The sequence below is a fragment of the Tursiops truncatus genome, chromosome 5, assembly GCF_011762595.2.
Source record: "Tursiops truncatus isolate mTurTru1 chromosome 5, mTurTru1.mat.Y, whole genome shotgun sequence".
Classification (NCBI taxonomy): domain Eukaryota; kingdom Metazoa; phylum Chordata; class Mammalia; order Artiodactyla; family Delphinidae; genus Tursiops; species Tursiops truncatus.
This window is the reverse complement of record NC_047038.1, coordinates 71,735,516-71,754,186: the sequence shown is the minus strand read 5'-3', so window position 1 is coordinate 71,754,186 and position 18,671 is coordinate 71,735,516. Positions and strand designations below refer to the sequence as shown.

Sequence of the window (18,671 nt, the reverse complement as noted above, 5' to 3'; positions counted from 1 at the left end):
AAAGTATACATACAAATGATAAAGCAGGGACTTCTGTGATGGCGCAGTGGTTAAGAATCCGCCTGCCAGTGCAGGGGAAACAGGTTCGAGCCCTGGTCCGGGAAGATCGTACGTGCTGCGGAGCAACTAAGCCTGTGTGCCACAACTCCTAAGCCCGTGCACCACTACTGAAGCCCGCATGCCTAGACCCCGTGCTCCTCAACAAGAGAAGCCACCACAATGGAAAGCACGCACACTGCAACGAAGAGTAGCCCCCGCTTGCTGCAACTAGAGAAAGCCTGCATGCAGCAACGAAGACCCAACACAGCCAAAAATAAATAAATTAATTAATTAATTAAAAATGATAAAGCAAACAGGACAAGGGGCATGTGAAAGGGTATATGGGTGTTCTTAGTACTATTCTTGCAAATTTTCTGTATTTGAAATTATTTCCAAATAAAAAGCTTTTTTTAAAAAAGCATGCAGGGCTTCCCTGGTGGCTCAGTGGTTGAGAGTCTGCCTGCCGATGCAGGGGACATGGGTTCGTGCCCCGGTCCGGGAAAATCCCACGTGCTGCGGAGCGGCTGGGCCCGTGAGCCATGGCCACTGAGCCTGTGCGTCCGGAGGCTGTGCTCCACAACGGGAGAGGTCACAACAGTGAGAGGCCCGCGTACCGCAAAAAAAAAAAAAAGCGTTTAGTCATCATTTTTGGTCCATGATGCCCCTGATGGGTAACTACACAGCCATAGTGACAAGAGAGGCAGGTAGGAATTCCTGGCTCCTACGGATTCTGACAGAAGACAAGAATCAGCAAAGTCGCGAAGCTTTGCCTCACAACCAGAGGCAAATGGAGGCAGCAGCAGGGGCCAGCGAATGCGTGAGGAAACTTAACCAGATGAGCCACAACTCAGCGCCCATCAGCACAAGACTCCAGTGCCCAGGTAGAACCAAGGCAGCAAGAACCCAGAGGGCAGTACAAGACAAAAAGCCCCTCTCCTCCATCACCAGGAGAGCACGGAAACAGCCCTTCACCCCTAGACGCCTGTCTAAGGAAGGAGGAGGACAATGAGACCCCTTGAAAGGGCAAACACAGCCCCGAACAGAGCTTGGAATTAACTGCATATTTACACAAAACGAACTACGATAAACCAGAAAAGAAGTGGCAGATTTAAGGTTCCTTCTTACCCTTCTCCAAATCAGTTGACGTTAGTTGAAATAAGTCATACGAATTCAGAGGAATTAGGCATCTTGCACAGTTCATTTGTAAATTTTGACTGCTGCAGCTGTAAAACTACACACTGACAGTGGTTCCAGTTGGAAAAATGAATGGGAGTGTGTAGAGGTAACCCTGTTACCGTGTGTGTGTGTGAGAAAGGAAAAATGTCTGGAGTAAAATATGCCAAAATGTTAACAGGCATGAACTAACAGTTGATTTTCATCTTTATACTTTTATTTGTTATATGCATTCTGACAAAGGAAATGTGTATTACTTTTATAATCGGACAAAATTAAATCAATCAATAGAGATGTTTTCCTTAGAAGGAAATCTAATCAGAGAACAAGGCAGAATGCCATACCCTATTCCATCACAAGCCTTAACTAGTGACAAAAGAATCCCTTGCCATCCTCTACATGTCAGCCATGGAGCAATGCTGTGGTAGGAGAAACACCTTACTGATGGATTTTTATTAGATATGTTAAAAGCAGCTGCATCACATCTGTCTATCTCCATCAAGTACAACCCAAAGTTTGCAATTTTCTTTGCAGTGATTCCTTGAACTTGCTATCCTGGCTTTGCACACAGCATACATCTGAGATCTGTTACTGCCAGACATTGCTTAACTTTTTAAAAATACATTTTTATATCTAAAAGTTATTCCAAAATCTTGAATGGTTCTCAGCTAGGCGTGTATAACCTCTAACTGACAGATAGATGAAGGCTGCTTCATCTTACTTTTTCTCTCTTTCTCTTAATTTTTCTCTTTACCTGATCTTTCACTCTCTTTAACCCTTCCTCTTCTGCCTCTTTTCTTATTTTCCTCCCCAAAGTTAGATTTTCATGCAACAATCTTTCTCTTTCATACATATGGACTGATAGTGGGCCTATGGAAAAGGAGGAGCCCCAGGAATGAAGCCAAGGGGACCAGGGTCTTAGGGATCATAATGTAATATAGGAATCCTGTCCCCAAATTCAAAGACACTGCCTCCCAACTCATACACACACACACACACACACACACACACATATACACACATCATATGACTTATTTGCAAATGTCTACATTTTACATGAGCCAGTATTCTCCTTTCAAACTTAAAAATTAAGAACAGGCAATTCTTTTTGGAAGAAAATAACTTGCATTCCTCTTACTCGTCTTGAACCTGGTTGAGTTGATTACGAGTTGCATTCAAATCAGCATCTAATTGTTGTATGTCCCGATCCCGAGCGCCAAACTCTTTACGTCCGTCCTTATCAAACGTGTCCTGGAATGGTACACAAATCAAAACAGAGTCTGGATACATGAAACCGCATGGGCAGATTGCAAAAACACTACGCTGGAAAAAAGAAGTCAAGTACAAAAGGGACGTAATGTATAGTTCCATCTTCATGAATTTCCCATGCAGGCAAAATTAATGGAGAGTGATAAAAATCAGAAGAGTGGTTGCCCTGAGGGTGGAAGGAGGGGACTGGGAAGTGGCATAAGGGAATGCTCTGAAGTGATGGAAATGTTCACTATCTCGATAGTGGTGTGACTTACAAGAATATATCCATTTGTCAAAATTCACCAACCTACGGTTTTCACTACCGGTAAATGATACCTCAGATTTTTAAAAAAGACAGTGAAATATCATCCTACACCTTTATACCCAAAATAACATCCACAGGGGGTAAAAATCTAAGAGGCATATGAAAATCCCCACATAAAAATTTGTTTAACAACAGCTGATGTCTCCAGAGCCCTTACTACATGGAAGTTGTTTCGCAGGTTTATCACGTTTAACTCTCACAGTGACCCTGTTAGGTCAGCAAAAGCATTGTTTCCATATAACAGATGAGGAAACTGAGACCTAGCAGGTTGGACAACCTACACAGGACCATAGAAGATAGACTAGGATTCTGTCCAGTGATCTCTAAGCAGGAGTGCTTTGGCCACTACCTCATAAGGCCCTCTTGCTTAGAACGGCCTGCTCTAAATGGTTCAGTTTTTGAAAGGATTTTATGTAAATCCATATAAACATTTAAGATCAAGGTTACAAATGTTTTGCCTATCCAGACATAGTGATACCAGCGCCTTCAGCAAAGCATGCGTTGTCTTTCCAGTCTGGTCCTCAACTGTTTAAACACTGCCACTGTCGCATGGAAACCACCAATATCAACCACGAATGATGACACTCATGATCGATCTACCAGAATTGAGTTTTCTTCTTATCTTGGAAGTTTCCAAGTAGTTTTGTTTTACTCTTTCAGAATACTGAGCTTTCCCCCATCTAATGATCTCTTTCTCTTCTGACTCCGCCCGGTGGTACCCTGTCTGGGTGGCTAACTTGTTTAAAAGTTACTATTTAGTGCCTAATGTGGGCCCAGCAATGTCCCAGATGCAGATCATCACCAGGACCTTTTCACAGCTGAGGAAGCAGGGGCTTATTGAGTTGCCTGAAGCCATACCACCAGTAAGTAGGCAAGGCTGAGATTTTAATGCCGATCTGTCTTAGGAGAAAGCTTAATCCACTATGCCACGTATTACTGTATATAGAAACTCACCTTTTCAACCCATGTCTCAATTCACTAACTAGAGTTGAGCCCCTCACTAGGTAAAAACCATGTCTTACATATGTTTGAGTCCCCAGAGCCTGATCAGGTGCTGAACACCTAGGAGGATCCTTTAGCATCCCTACCTGTAGAGAGGGGACCTTGCTGTCGACAGGTTTTCCTAGGGAAGCGGCAGTAAAGGAGGCCTCCAGCCAAGGCAAAAGGCGCGATTTGATTGTTTCCACACCATCATAACGTCCTCCTAGAAGAATCCACAAATCAGGTCAGTGAGAGAAATCCAACCACAGCAACCCAGTCAGAGAGCACAGAGAAGGGACAAAGAAAAGAAAGCAAAGACGGGGATGCATGGGCCATTCTCACCTTCTTGGGCTGCTGTAGCGAAGATCCCAAAGAGTTGTCCCTGCACTTTGGCGACTTGTTCAATGAGTTCAAGGCAATGATTTAGATTTTGATCACATGAGTTCTTCTGCAAAGCCAGAACAGTAGACATCAGTGCAATTTCCTTATTCTGGGACCCACTGCAGGTCATCAAGCACTTCACTTTACACAGGGCCAGCTGGCTCTGGTGTGCTCCCAGGGCAGAGACTGCTGTGTGCTCACAAAACACACTTCCCTCTCCTCCTGGGCACCCACTAGACTGCTTTCCCCAGCTTCCCTAGCGGTCGGTGCAGCTGTGTAAACCAGTCCCTGTTAGGGATGGGAAGTCATGTGATTGTCCTCAATGATTGTCTTCTTCCTCTCTCCCCACGTCTACTAGCCAAATGCAGAGGACCCCAAGGGCATAAGGGATGGTGGACCACAGGATTTAGAAGGTTGCTAACTGAACACTTGAATTGAACTGTCACATCACTGAGAAAGTTTTTTGGTGGGCAATAAGCCACTGAAACTTGGGGGTTGTTTCTATAGCAATAACCCTGACTCCCTACTCAATGGAACCCTGAAAAAACTTCTTTTAAAAGTAAATAGTCCTTTTGTAACACAATTTAAATCACTGCCTCCTAATTTACCCACTTTACTGGTTCTTACCCTCTACCTAAGTTCAATACGTGCATAAAGGGCACTACTTGCTAACAATAAGAAGGTATTGCTGGTTTGAGGATACAATGGAGAATAAGACCAAAAAGATGGCCCAGGCCATACGGTGAGCCAGACAAGTGGGAGAGAGAGCAGAGTAGACAAGTTACCCTGCAGTGGAATGAAGTCTTACTATAGGGATGAGCACAAGGTCTATTCAAGAGCCCATTGTCTTAGAAAGTCAGGGAAGGCTTCCAAGACAAAGTGAAATCTAGGTGAGAAGAAATTAGGCAGACTTGGGGAAAGTCTGTCCCCAGAAAGAAGAAGCTAAGAGGTAGACCTCTCAGCTCTTTTTCTGCTTTTCTCATCTCCTTGGTGACCTTTCACCAATTCCTCGTTAGCCAAACCTCTAACTGATTCTAACTCCAAAGGAATGAACGCAACTACAAGCAACAAATTGTGTGGGTATAAAAATGCATAGATTTATGTGTGACCTCAAGCCATAATAAGGCGCTAGCAGGGGGTACCTTCCGGGTACTACGAATTCCGAGGCAGGAAGTGGGAACTAGAAACTGGAATGAAGGGGAAAGGTTCAGATGACCTCTAGGTAAAAGTTTACAAGTAAAATGCAGATCTGTGTCAACAAGGGAAATGGTGCAGACAGGCAGTAAGCTCTTGTGGACAGAGGATATGCCTGGCCTGTCCACTGTTGCATTCCCAGCCCTGCATTCTATTGTCTGTCTGTATTCAAACTCAATATGTATTGGGTTGAGGAATGAAAATGAGGCGATTCACTCACTGTGTCTTTATTACATCCCCCCCTAAATGCCAGGCACTGTTACTGCTTTACATACGTAAACTCAATTAACCCCACTGTAGTACTCTAGGAGATTTGGAGGGCCTTTGTCATCATCCCCATTTTCAGATGAGAAAACTGAGACCCAGAGAGGTTAAATAACATGGCCAAGGTTACTTTAGTAAAATGCTGGAACTGAGACAGGGTTTCAGAGCCCATGCTCTTAACTACTAAACTATAGTGACTTTTGGATCATGATTCGTGCCGGGAGGAAGAGGAGAAGGACTGGGTGATGTGACAAAGTGTGAATGAGGAGGGCGCTCAGGGAGGCCTCTCTGAGGACGAGACACTGGAGCTAAGTTCCGGATGCAGAACACCAGGGAAAGAGCAGGCCGGGCTGTGGGAACAGCAAGGGCAAAGGCCCAACGGCAGGAAGGAGCCTGGCAAACTTGAACCAGAAGTAGGTACACGTGGCAGAGGACAGGTGGTCAGAGAGGTTGGCAGGACAGATCCTGGAGGGCCCAGGAGGCCTGGTAAGCAGTCCAGGTGGAATGGACTCGTTGTAACTGAGAGGAAGCTGCTGGTTTACCTTCCATGCCTGGTTAACGGTACCTGGGGACTAGCTCTGTTGTAGCATTGATTTCTGTTGTAGCCATTTCTTCTTCTGTCTCATCCTTCTATCCCCTTTTCCTTACAAGACTAAGTATTTTTGTTTGGGTTTGGTTTGGGTTGGGGTTCTTTTGTTTGTTTATTGTTTGGCCTCGCTGCACAGTCTGTGGGCTCTTAGTTCCCCGAACAGGGATCGAACCTGGGCCCCCTGTAGTGGAAGTGTGCTGGACTGCCAGGGAATTCCCTGGTTTGGTTTTGACTGAGTTTTTTTTAAAGACTTTGTCTTTCTCATGTTTGTATCAATCATCACTAGTATCCATAGCAAATCGAAGGGCTCAAAATATTAGATGAATGAGTGAGCAAGTGAGTGACTTATCATAATATTGACATGATCAGAACATATGGAATCCACAGTCTGAACAGCTCTCTCCATTCCTTCCTCATTGAACCAGCAGCTCCTTGCCCTTGCTGTTTTATCCCTGCACTTACCACAGTGAACTTCAATTCCCCACTTACAGCCATTTGCCCTCTGGCTAGATCATGCCATGTGCTAAGTGGACAGAGAAGGGGCTTGGGAGTCAAGCAGACCTGAGTACCTCAGCTCTGCTACCTGCCACAGTCCTGTGTGATCCTGCACAGGTTATTTAACCTCTCTGATCCCATTTCCTATCCAGGAAAATGGGATAAAGCCTTGCGGAGTGTTAAGAGAATTAAATAAAAAAAAATGCACGTTCCGCACCTTAAAGGCAAAAGTTGTTCAACAGTTGGTACCTGCGAGTCACTACACAGAACTGAGTGGAGCAATGAACTGAGTAATAGGGCAGACCATGGTTCAGATCTAGTTCTCCACTTATTAGCTTTTTCTCCTAGAAAGGACCTTTTAAATATGAACTTCCATTTACTCGTATTTAGAAGGTGGTTGATCTCACCAGCTTACTTAGGTGCAGAGTAGAGGAGGTATGTAATAGTTAGCATTATGGTAGTATTATTACTATATGTTCCTGTGCTATGCCCAATGCCTGATACAAAGCAGGGGTTCAGTGTTTGTCAAATGAGTTTGTACACACGACTTAAATAACAGAAGAGAATATACCACGTCAGACAGTTCCTGATCCCAAGACATGTTACAACATGCTGCTGTTTCTAACACAAAGCATTGCACAAGACACTCAACCTGCAATAGAGTCACAGTATTCTACCAAACAATTACTCCCACAAGATAAATAGAGCAAGGATATGAACTAATTATATTGTCTCCTAATTCCAAAGCTCATTCATTCATAAATCACTGAGTTCCTTTCATTTGTAAGCTTTGGGCTGGCAGCTCAGGAAACAAAACTACATTAAAAAATAAAAAGTTGCCTGCTCTCAATGAGCTCACCAGCTGGTGAAGCCAGGATGGAGAATGGGAAACACACAGAAGATAAATAATTCCCTTAGGGCTTCCTGGTGGCGCAGTGGTTGAGAGTCCGCCTGCCGATGCAGGGGACGCGGGTTCGTGCCCCAGTCCGGGAAGATCCCACATGCTGCGGAGTGACTGGGCCCGTGAGCCATGGCCGCTGAGCCTGCGTGTCTGGAGCCTGTGCTCCGCAACGGGAGAGGCCACAGCAGTGAGAGGCCCGCGTACCGCAAAAAAAAATAATAATAATTCCCTCAGTGTTTATTAAATGCTCTAGGAAGACAATGAGCTGTAGAGGGAGCAAGATACACTCTGGTGAGGGGTGAGGGTAAGAGGTTAGGACACTTCAAAACGAAAAACAACAGGTACCAAGGCAAGAAACAGTAAGGCATACTATACAGGAGAAGGGAATGCAGGGTCCAGCGACCAGGTAATGAAGGACTTTATTTGCCACATGAAGGGCTTTGGGCTTTATCCCATCACTGAAAAGTTTAATGGAGCAAGTGGAAGATTTGCTTTGATTTTACAAGAATTACTCTGGCAGAAACAGACCAGATAATTTGGATTAGAGAGCGAGTCCTGTGAGACGGTAGTAGCTGTCTGGCTGAGAGATGCTGAGAGCTGTGGCAATGACAAGGGTCCCCTAAGAGTCCTTCCCAGCCCCCAAATTACATCTGTATCAGGCAAGGTCCCACTGATTCTAGCATTACCTGAGGAGGAAGTCAGGATGTTTGGAAACAGGTAAGAGGTATGAGAGGGAAGATACTGTTTTCAGACAGTTTAAAGGGTTTGAAGGAGCTCCAGATAGAGAAGTCCAGTGAGAGTATGTAACCATTACTGAGCACCTACCCTTTGCCAGCCAGGCACTGTGCTAAGAGCTTTAAATACATGTTTAAACGTTTCATTTAATCCTCAAAGCAACCCTACAAATTGGACACCGTCCATCATCTCAAATTCACTAATGAGGAAGACAAAGCTCTTAAGTAATTTGGAAGACATGGTGGTTCAGCTGGAACCTAAACCCATCCTTGCAGCTTCTGGAACTGGAGCCGAGCTCTCTAACACGAAGCTTTACCAGAAGCCGTTGGAAAGTCATCTGGATCTCAGAAAAGAGGTGACGGTTAGAGGTGCGGCTCTGGAAGCCTCCAGCAGAGGAAGAATGGAAGCCACATGCACAGAGGAGGGCCCATCGAGAGGGGAGAGTGGGGAGGGGGCTGAGGGCGGGGCAGAGGGCAATTTGACTGTTTCAGAAGTGGGCTGAGGAAGAGGGGCCAGTGAATGAAAAACAAAGCAAGAGCAGTAAGAAATAAGAGGACACCCAGAAAGAAGGATGAAGAACGAGGAAGCCAAAGACGATGGTTTACTCTCTGCTTCACTCATGCATTTACGTTCTCAACAAATCTTTATGGAGGAGGCTACGGTGTGCTGGGTGCTAGGGACCCAAGACAGTCTCGTGCCCCCAAGGAACTTATAGTCTCAGATAAACATGTAAACGAATGCAAAATCGAGTACTGCCTGCTATAATAAAGGTAGGTCCAGAATTCAGAGGTGAGGCTCAAAGGAGGAAGTGGTAAGAAGCCAGGAAGATTCAGGAAAGCCTTCACCCGAGGAGCCTTGTGGGCTCCCACTCTTAAAAATTCTAACTGCTCTAGTGTGGGATCTGGGCATTAGAAAGCTTAAAAAGTTTTCTAGATGATTTGTAGGTGTAACCAAGACCACAACGTTAATGGGAAGTGATATTGATTTAGTGAGTCTCGTTCAGCTCTCCCTAAAAAAATTAATGAAAAAGAAAACAGAGTATATCACAATTACTAAAGAGAAGAACTATTTATGAACCTCTACTTCAGTTATATAAGGGTGTATGTGTGCTATGTCGTGATGTAAAATGCATTCATGTTTTAAAAACACTGTCCCAGGGCATAGGGCTTTGCCTGCGTTGAGAACCACTGGTATGGGGAATGAGGAGCCCCCGCAAAACGATCCCCTGTACAGCTGTATAAAAGTTGGACTGGAGGGCTTCCCTGGTGGCGCAGTGGTTGAGAGTCCGCCTGCTGATGCGGGGGACATGGGTTCGTGTCCCGGTCTGGGAAGATCCCACATGCCGCAGAGCGGCTGGGCCTGTGAGCCATGGCCGCTGAGCCTGCGCGTCCAGAGCCTGTGCTCTGCAATGGGAGAGGCCACAACAGTGAGAGGCCCGCGTACCGCAAAAAAAAAAAAAAAAAAATTCAGTTCCTCAGTTTGCACTTGCCAGAGTTCAAGTGCCCAATGACCACCATATTGGACAGTGCAGGTATAGGTATAGATATAGATATAGATATAGATATAGATACAGAACACGTCTGTCATCATAGAAAGTTCTGTTGGACAGCTTTGCTCTAAGACTGCCAGTATTGCTGGAGTGGTTGAGCAAGGGAGAGGGTAAGAGATGACATCACAGAATTTAAAGGACCACAGTTGTATAGGAGCTTGATGGCCATTGTAGGAACTCTTTTTCTGAGACAGGAAGTTTGGAGAGTTTTGCCAGAGGAGTAACCTGATCTGACTTGACATTTAGAAGAATCACTTTGGGTTATTTTTTTAATGATCCAAATAAAAGATGACCAAAGGTGGACAAGGGTGGCAGCAGCAGGGGTGGTGGAAAGTGATCAGGTTCTGCACGAATTTACAACTGGTACCCACAGATTCTGCTGGTGAGAAGAAAGTGGAGTATGTCATGATAAAGACTATTAAGTTAGGAAAGAAGTTGGTGTTTGGGGCATGGGAGAGGCTAGGGTCAGTCTCAGGCTGATTTGACTTTGAGATGACAATAGCACAACTGAAAATGTCCAATGTACAGTTGGAGAAGAGAGAGCTCAGATGAGAATAGGACCTGAATATAGATATGAGATGATCAGCATAGGAGTAAGAGATGAAGCAGGAATGGAGGTAGAAGAGAAGATTTCTAAAGTCTGGCCCTTGAAGAACAGTTACAAGGGGGGAGTGGGTGAGGCAAGGAGACAAATTATTAGAGCCTTAGAAGAATAGGTGTGTTGAGAGTCAAATGTGACAGAGACGCCAAAGAGTTGAGAAGAAATGATGTTGCCCAGGGAATGGCCACAAAATTTGGAAAGCCATTTATCTCTTAGAGTGCAGTCTCTACTATTCATGTGTGTGTGTGTGTGTGTGTGTGTGTGTGTGTGTGTGTGTGTGTTTTAGGGGGCGGGGTGGGACAGGTGAAGAATCTAGATTAAAATGGTCTCAGTGAGAACAGAGGAATGGGATGCACCAGTGTCAGTGAGAAGGGAAAGTGCAATAAACTTTGGCATTTCTCAGTACTTACAGGTATTTTCAAAGCAATCATTTAATTTGGTCCAGCCACTACTAGTATCATTTGTGTTAAATATTGTCTAGTGACAAACTGAATACACTTTTTAATATTCAGAGTTAATTTAGACCACAAGCAAGAAAAACATTTTTTCTTGTAAGAGGGAGTTTTAAGAAGGGTGAATACATGTATAGGACTTGTTATTCTCAACCTTCTGAGACTAGGTAACAAGTAGCCACTTTTAAAGGTAGGTGCTAAGGGGAATCCAAGGCTTTGTGCTAGAGGTGAATTTTAGTTTTCCTGCAATCTCGGTGGAGAAGGAATAATCAGTGCTCGTTCTTTAAATGTGCACGAAGGGGGTAAACCCTAGGAAGGAAGGCTAAGAAGAAAGCTGTAGCTATGCTTTGAGCTCCCCTCCTCCCAGGAGCCCTGGTTAGAGGGTGGATAGGAAAGCCCAGGGACTCATGACAGCAACCAGTTGCATTTTTCCTGGTAGAATTTCAGAAACAAGCTGATCTAGACTCAAAAATTTGAGATCTAAAAAGGAACTTTACCTATCATCTAATTCCAGTCTCCCATTTAGCAGGGGAGGTACTGAGACCCAGAGGTTAAATAAGTTGATTCAGCTAGTTCTATGCAGAGCCAGACCTAGGAGCTAGGGGGACTGATTCCGTGTCCCCAGCTCTCTCTGCCTCCCTGTTCTACTTACTGTGTGAAAATAGGACTCCCCTTTTTAAGACAGACCAACCGAAGCAAAATTCAGCACTGGAGTTCTACTCTCTGGGTGGTGGAGATTAACTGGAACTGGAGTGGGAGTGGGGATTAAGGAGATTTGAAGAACCCTTCTGGGTTTGATGAGAGAATATGGGCTTACACATGCCTTGGCAACAGGCCTTCTGAAATCTGCCCTGGTGTTGAAACTGTGCCTTACTTGCCATGCTGGCCAGAACACAAGTGAAACCCGCAACAGTAACAACTGCCCGTTTCACTGATTTCTGGGTACTAACTCCTGGGTGTATTTTTATAAAAATCCATCCTGATACAACCACAAGTTATCCCCAGAGTGGGAGACTTGAGGAAAGGCAAGAGGAGGGATGTAGTAAAAATAATAATAATAATTCGAGTCGCGGGTATGAGGGTAGACTGCTGGCGGAGGGGATAGGTGGGAGAGTGGCAGTCTTGACCAGACCCCGGCGGCTCGCAGGGCTTTCGCGTTGCTAGGGCCGCCAGCGTCCTTGGCTACTGCTGGGTAAAATGCGTGCTCTCTTCCCAGACTCCGAGTCCCGCGCTCCGCACGGAGAAAGGGGAACCCGCACTTTCCTTCCTTCCCGGCGATGCGGGTCCGATGCTGGGCCCTAGTTAGGCATCACAACCGCGGGACTTGGCAAAGCGGCCACCCGGAGACCAGTGCTAAGAAGTCCCCGCCGAGGGTCGTGCGAGGAACTAGAGGGAGGGGTGAGCCCCGGGGGTCTCCCACCCTGACTCACGTTGTACTGCCTCAGCCAGGACTCTAGCTGGTTCTGCATCGATCTTAAAGATTCGTTGGAGACCAGTTTCCTCAGGTTATCCGCCATTGCTCGTTTTTCCGCTCGGCCCCGCTCTGGGAGATGGACTCGTGGACCGCGAGCCGATGTGGCGGGAAAAGTGTTATCTTCTGGAGGGGCTCAGAGCGCGGCTGGTGTTTCCATCCTCCCTCTCCGGTCGGACGGGGCAGGGTTCGGGAAGCCGGAGGGAGGTGCCCTGGGCCACAGCCGCCGCAGCTCATACGCCGCCCCGCGCGGTCTCCAGGCTCCCCTGCGGCTGCCCGGAGCCCCGGCCAGAACACCCGGGTGATTGTGAAACAAACCTTGACGTGAGCGCGCGGCTGTTAGGTACGCGCGCCGCCCAGCCCCAGCCGCGCCCTCCGCCCGCCTGCAGCCCAGGCGCCCTCCCTCCGACCCCGGGGGTCCCGGGCACCCCGCGCGATGCCGCCGTTCCTCCCGATGCTGGTGGTGCTGCTGGTGGTCGAAAGCGAGGGTGCCCAAAGCCAGTGAGACTCCGGGTTGGGCCGGGGGCTGGAAGACGCTAAGACTACGGACGGCGGCTGCCCTACCCGCTGATGGGCTGAGACGCGCCCGCAGTGTAAGATGGGGGTCAGCTGGAGGCCTCTTGTCTAGAAAAGCAAAGGTCGTTTCCCCCTAGACGTCTTTGGTTAGGCTCTGAAGAAAGCACCTGTTTGGGTCCTTCCTTTATTCTTTCATTTCTCAAGGCTTTAATTCTTCATTTGTTAACACCTAGGGTTTTGTGGGTGCCCAGGTAAATAGATGTTAGCTCCAGGATGTTCACAAATTAATCAGGTTTAAACAAGATTTGGTCTATTTTTAGAATCACTAACACTCTAAAGCTTCATTTAATTATGAATTCTCTAATTGAGACTTTGTTCAAGTTCAGGGCCGGTTTGGCGCTATTTCAAAAGGGTGTATTAAGCCACAGTGACAGTTTGAACTACTTAAGAAATGAAACCATTTCAACCATCATTAAGCATTTTAGAACCCTTATTTTCTATGCCATCAAATGATGTGCAGATTGCAAATCATCCTTATCTATTCATTAAAACAGTGTGGGTGGAGCAGGGCCTCAACTAGCTAGTTTAATTCAGTTCCTTTTCTTCAGGTATATGAGAATATATGAACATTGCACATGTCCACCTACCGTAAAATTCAGAATTTTTGCCCCTCCCCTTTTTTCCTCTTAATTACAATGGTTTTAATGTCCTCTAATAAAAATGAAAGGCTCATTTCTGGAGCCTATGTTCTTACTATCTTCTATAGACCACAAAATAAGAACTATAAAAGTTCTCATCACAAGAAAAAAAAAAACCAAACTTGTAACTATGTGTGGTGATGGATGTTAATTAGATTTATTGTGGTGATCGTTTCACAGAATATACAAATATTGAATCATACATAATGTATTCTTTTGATTATATCGCTACAAAAAGAGAAAAACTAAGGAATATAAAAAGAACACACATTATTTTATCATGGTGCAATAACAGTTACTAAACTAAAAAAACCACTATTCATTAGAGACTTTCTTCCTTTAAAAAATTATAAAGAAGGAGGAAGGGAATGGAGAAGAATCTCATAGGTTTCTTAATTTAGGGCCAGTAACTGCACACTTTAATAGGCAATTGGAATCTTTGAACAGTCGGATTTACTTATTAATAAAAACCAAGTTGGAATATTTGCTTATATTAGACTGTGTTAAATCCTCTTCCTTGCTATGGACACTTTAATTAACTGCTAATCCTTGTTTATATCATCTTACAATAGTTCTTACTTCACAGGAATATTACAGACTAAATAAGATCATTCATGTGAAGTATACTTAGCACAGTGCTTGGCATATATTATAGCAAGTGCTTCCTAAATGCTATGATCACTATTACGACGAATGTAGATCACAGTATTATATTAAACAGAGAAAACTAGGTTGGAAACAATGTAAATCAATGATAGGGTAATGACTGAGCAAACCATTCAATGAAATTTTCACACTAGAAATCTTGTTATTGAGGAATATCTAGTATCTAGGAATTCTTACTACATAATGTTAAGTGAAAAAAGCCAGACACTAAATTATATATATTGTGTTACATTATACAACGTGAAACCAAGGCATGACTATGGATGATTTTAATTTGCTCCTTTATACTTCTCTGATTTTCCAAATTTCTACCATGAACACAAACTGCTTTTATGAAAACTTACTCAGAAACAAAGTTACCCAAAAACTTTACCACCTTCAGAAAAATGTTAGTCAAAATATCAATATTTAAGCCAACTCAAAACAGAATATGCTTTGACCAAATAGACCAAATAAGTCTATTAAATTAGACTTTGACCAAGTCTAATTTAATAGACTTATAGAGTCTTAGGATAAAATGGGTCTTTGAAATCACTTTACAATATGCTACCTGATGTTATTTATCTCTACAGTACTGGAGCCCCACAGCTAGATTCAAGACCCTTCAGGCCTCCAGTCATTTCATACACTTCTTGGTTTCTGTAGAATTCTGGAGCATGGCTGCCCATAGCAGGAACTTGATGCTCACTAACAACAAGCATAGTTCTTAAGGACTCAAAACAAAGGAAATGCATACTTATTCATTATTTATCCCCCCAAAACTTCCAAAAGAGGATCTGAGATGGCTTACAGTAAAAGGCTTGTGGAAAATATCATTGTTAGATTTAGAAATCTGTGTGTGTGTGTGTGGTACGCAGGCCTCTCACTGTTGTGGCCTCTCCCGTTGCGGAGCACAGGCTCCGGACGCGCAGGCTCAGTGGCCATGGCTCACGGGCCCAGCCGCTCCAAAGCATGTGGGATCTTCCCAGACCGGGGCACGAACCCATGTCCCCTGCATAGGCAGGCGGACTCTCAACCACTGCACCACCAGGGAAGCCCCCTAGAAATTTTTTTAATGGAAAAAATATGCCCCCAATTTAAGCTTATGTACTAAGATTGAGCCTTATTTTACATTTATTTCTGGGCTTTGTAGTAGTCAAGGCAAAAAGGAAAATGGGCGGTATGATTAGTACTATTTGATTTTAAAAGTATACATACTAATTTTTTGAATGAAAACACATTTTTCTGGTACCAGTTCTAAAATATGTTTATTCTTTTCCAAAGAGTATAGAACAACATAGATGAAGCTGTCCTTAATAACCCCCCCTTTTTTTTTAGAAAATATAGAAACAATCTTAATTTGATTGTTTCTTGCAGTCACCTTTGATCAATGCTAAGGGGGTAAAACTAGAACACATGCCATCAAAGAGAGAGCCAAGCAATTGACACCCCATTTCTTAGCTCTCTGGTGATGTTACTTGATACAAGCTTAGAATTTCCATACGTGTAGGAATAAGTGGATATCCTCATAAGTGCCCTTAATGATGATCTCCTCCTCAGAGCTTTTTATGGGTGTAGGATGGTAATCAATTTAAGAGAGAGCTAGAGTCTGGAATGCAAACAGTCGATTTTGCTGATTAAAGAGGAATCCATATGCTTCAAACTACAAGTATGCACTCAACAAGTTTGAGATTCTGCTTTAAAAGTCTATTTTAGGGCTTCCCTGGTGGCGCAGTGGTTGAGAGTCCACCTGCCGGTGCAGGGGACACGGGTTCGTGCCCCGGTCCGGGAAGATCCCACGTGCCACGCAGCGGCTGGGCCCGTGAGCCATGGCCGCTGAGCGTGCACGTCCGGAGCCTGTGCTCCGCAACGGGAGAGGCCACAACAGTGAGAGGCCCGCGTACCGCAAAAAAATTTAAAAAAAATAAATAAAAGTCTATTTTATGTGTATATATGAAAGAAAATATCAGTTAAGTAAAGGTACTATTCGGAGAATCTTTTGATGCTCTAAATTTTGTTCCAATTTGATTATTTTAGGATATTATCAAGTAGGCAATTATTTGGGAAGAAAAGATAAAAATCAAATCTTTCTTTTTGGTACACTATCAGGTAACATGGAGAAGTTGAAAGAACAATGAACTTGGAACATGGATACTCTTGCTTTATCTCACACTCTGCCAGTTAGTGGCTTCTCACGACTTTACATAAGTCTTTAATCATTCTGAACCTCATGTTTTTTCCATCCTATATAATGAAAAACATGGACTAGATGAGCTCTAAGATCTCTTACAGTTCTCACATTCTTTAATGCTATTTTTCCTTTTTTTTTCCTTTTAACATATTGGTTATGGTTCGTATTGAGCAAATCTTGCCCTTTGTTTCAGTTTTTGGTTCACAGTTCAGTTGAGGTCAAGCCTTGATTCTGAGAGCATTAGCCAATAAGCAAAAGTTGAGCCTCTTTCTTGCATACAACTTAATCTGCAGACTTTCTGGAATAACTAATATACCTAACCTCCAGGAAATAAACAAGTGGGTTCACTAGAGTTGCACTTTTTGTGTGTGTGTGTGTGTGTGTGTGTGTGGTACGCGGGCCTCTCACTGTTGTGGCCTCTCCCATTGCAGAGCACAGGCTACGGACGCGCAGGCTCAGCGGCCATGGCTCACGGGCCCAGCTGCTCCGCGGCATGTGGGCTCTTCCTGGACCGGGGCACAAACCCGTGTCCCCTGCATCGGCAGGCGGACTCTCAACCACCGCGCCACCAGGGAAGCCCTAGTTGCACTTTTAATTAATTTAAATCCAGCTCAAACTGACAAAATCTTCCTAACTCCTCCAACCCCACAAAGCTCATTACTCTCTTCTTTATACTTTCTCTCTCTAACTTTAGACATGTTGATACTTTTAAAGTTATCATACTATATTAAACTTATTTGTCTGCATCCTATATAAACTTGTGAGCTTCTTAAAGAAAAGGGCAAAGGTTTATTTAGCTTAATTTCCTCAGCACAGCAAGTGACACTTTCTAAGCCCTCTATAAATGTTCGATAAACTGAATTGTTAACAAAAAGATACAGAAGTAAAAGAAAGAAAAGAGGAAAGAAGGTAGGAAGGAGATGATTGGCTGCTTCATATCTGATGTCATAATCCCATTGAGGTAGAAGAAAAGCAAATGTAATAGCCAGTTGGTTGTTCTTAGAGCATCATAATTCTACCATCCAGCCAGGAGCCATTTGATCTAGAGAAGTGTAAGAGTCAAACATCTGGGTGGAATAGGCTTTCTGAAAGTCCTTAATTGTGTCTGGTTCATATTTTACCTACATCAGTTAGCTGGAGATATTTTGAATTTGGGATTTTAAGAAGCCAACAAAAGACTGACAGAACCCACTCTCAGTATAGTGAGAGCTGTGTGTGTTTTTCACGCTTGTGTGTAAGAAACCTGTATGCAAGAAGCTACAAGGATATACAGTGGGATCTTCATCATAATTTCCAGTGTTCCCTCACTAGGGACAGTTGCAAACCCTTAGCCAGTGTGGCTAAAGGCATAATCTGTTCTGCTCTGGCCAGGATTCTTTTTCAGGCACCCCAGTCCTCTTCTGTGTGTGCCATGCTATTCTTATCCTATGGCTGTCCGTGTCAGAATCTCAGTCCTTTGGGTCAGGGCCTATATTACCATTTGAAGAAAATCTTTTAACCTTTGCTGACCCGATTGCATGAAGTGTCCTTTAAATTCAATTTGTATTGGTAGTATTGCCAAAGCACTTTGTCTCTACTCGTAGGTAGAAAACACTAATTTGTCCATTCACTCAGCATTCTGTAACCTGAATGCTCTGTGTTCTCATACTATCAACTTCATTTGGATCTTTTTGTTCTCTGCCACACTGGAAAGAAGCTTCCCCCCGCTGGACAGAAGCAGGGATGCTGTTTTCTGTATAATACCAACAAGCATTCCCTACTCAGTGCAACAGTTCAGAATTTTTCTGTAAAATTATTTCATGCCCACTATTGATTAAACTACAAAAATGAGGAAAATTTTAATATATCACAACTGTATCACCTTAGCATGTAAATAAACTATTGATACTATAGGACATTTGTAGCAAATACAGATTAGAAGAGGGGGGAAGGTAGATGTGGTGTGATTTTTGAGGGTTACAAGATACCCCTCCTATCTCAACCCAGGATTCCATCATTTTAGTTAGTTCAAAAAAGAAAGCATCCTTGCCCTCAAGCTTTTCAGCTTTGCTCGCTAGACTCTTGGCAAATACTTGGCTCTGAGAAAATGGTCATTGAAGGTATGAGCTTAGGACACATTAAGCTGATGCAAAGGTGCAGTGGGTATAATCTACATTATAAGATACCCTTAAACACCTGAGGAGAGGGACGTGGGACAGCATGAGAACAGTCTCTAGGATG

General features: G+C 44.1%; 1 protein-coding gene across 5 annotated transcripts in view; it reads right to left on the bottom strand.

The window, feature by feature from the left end:
• SPATA18 (spermatogenesis associated 18) overlaps positions 1 to 12,701 on the bottom strand; it is a 29,985-nt gene extending 17,284 nt beyond the window's left edge. For 4 of the 5 annotated variants that reach the window (XR_012331997.1, XR_012331998.1, XM_019927996.3 and 1 more), the window contains exons 1-4: positions 12,361 to 12,701; positions 4,112 to 4,217; positions 3,877 to 3,992; positions 2,351 to 2,463 (exon numbers count right to left, since the gene is read on the bottom strand). Coding sequence is in view for 3 of the 5 variants with exons in the window: in XM_019927996.3 (XP_019783555.2) it covers positions 2,351 to 2,463; positions 3,877 to 3,992; positions 4,112 to 4,217; positions 12,361 to 12,447 (422 nt within the window). In the remaining 2 variants the exon portion in view is untranslated. The remainder of the gene's footprint in view (positions 1 to 2,350; positions 2,464 to 3,876; positions 3,993 to 4,111; positions 4,218 to 12,360) is intronic. The other variant, XM_073805242.1, reaches the window with a different exon arrangement.
• Positions 12,702 to 18,671: the final 5,970 nt, after the last annotated feature.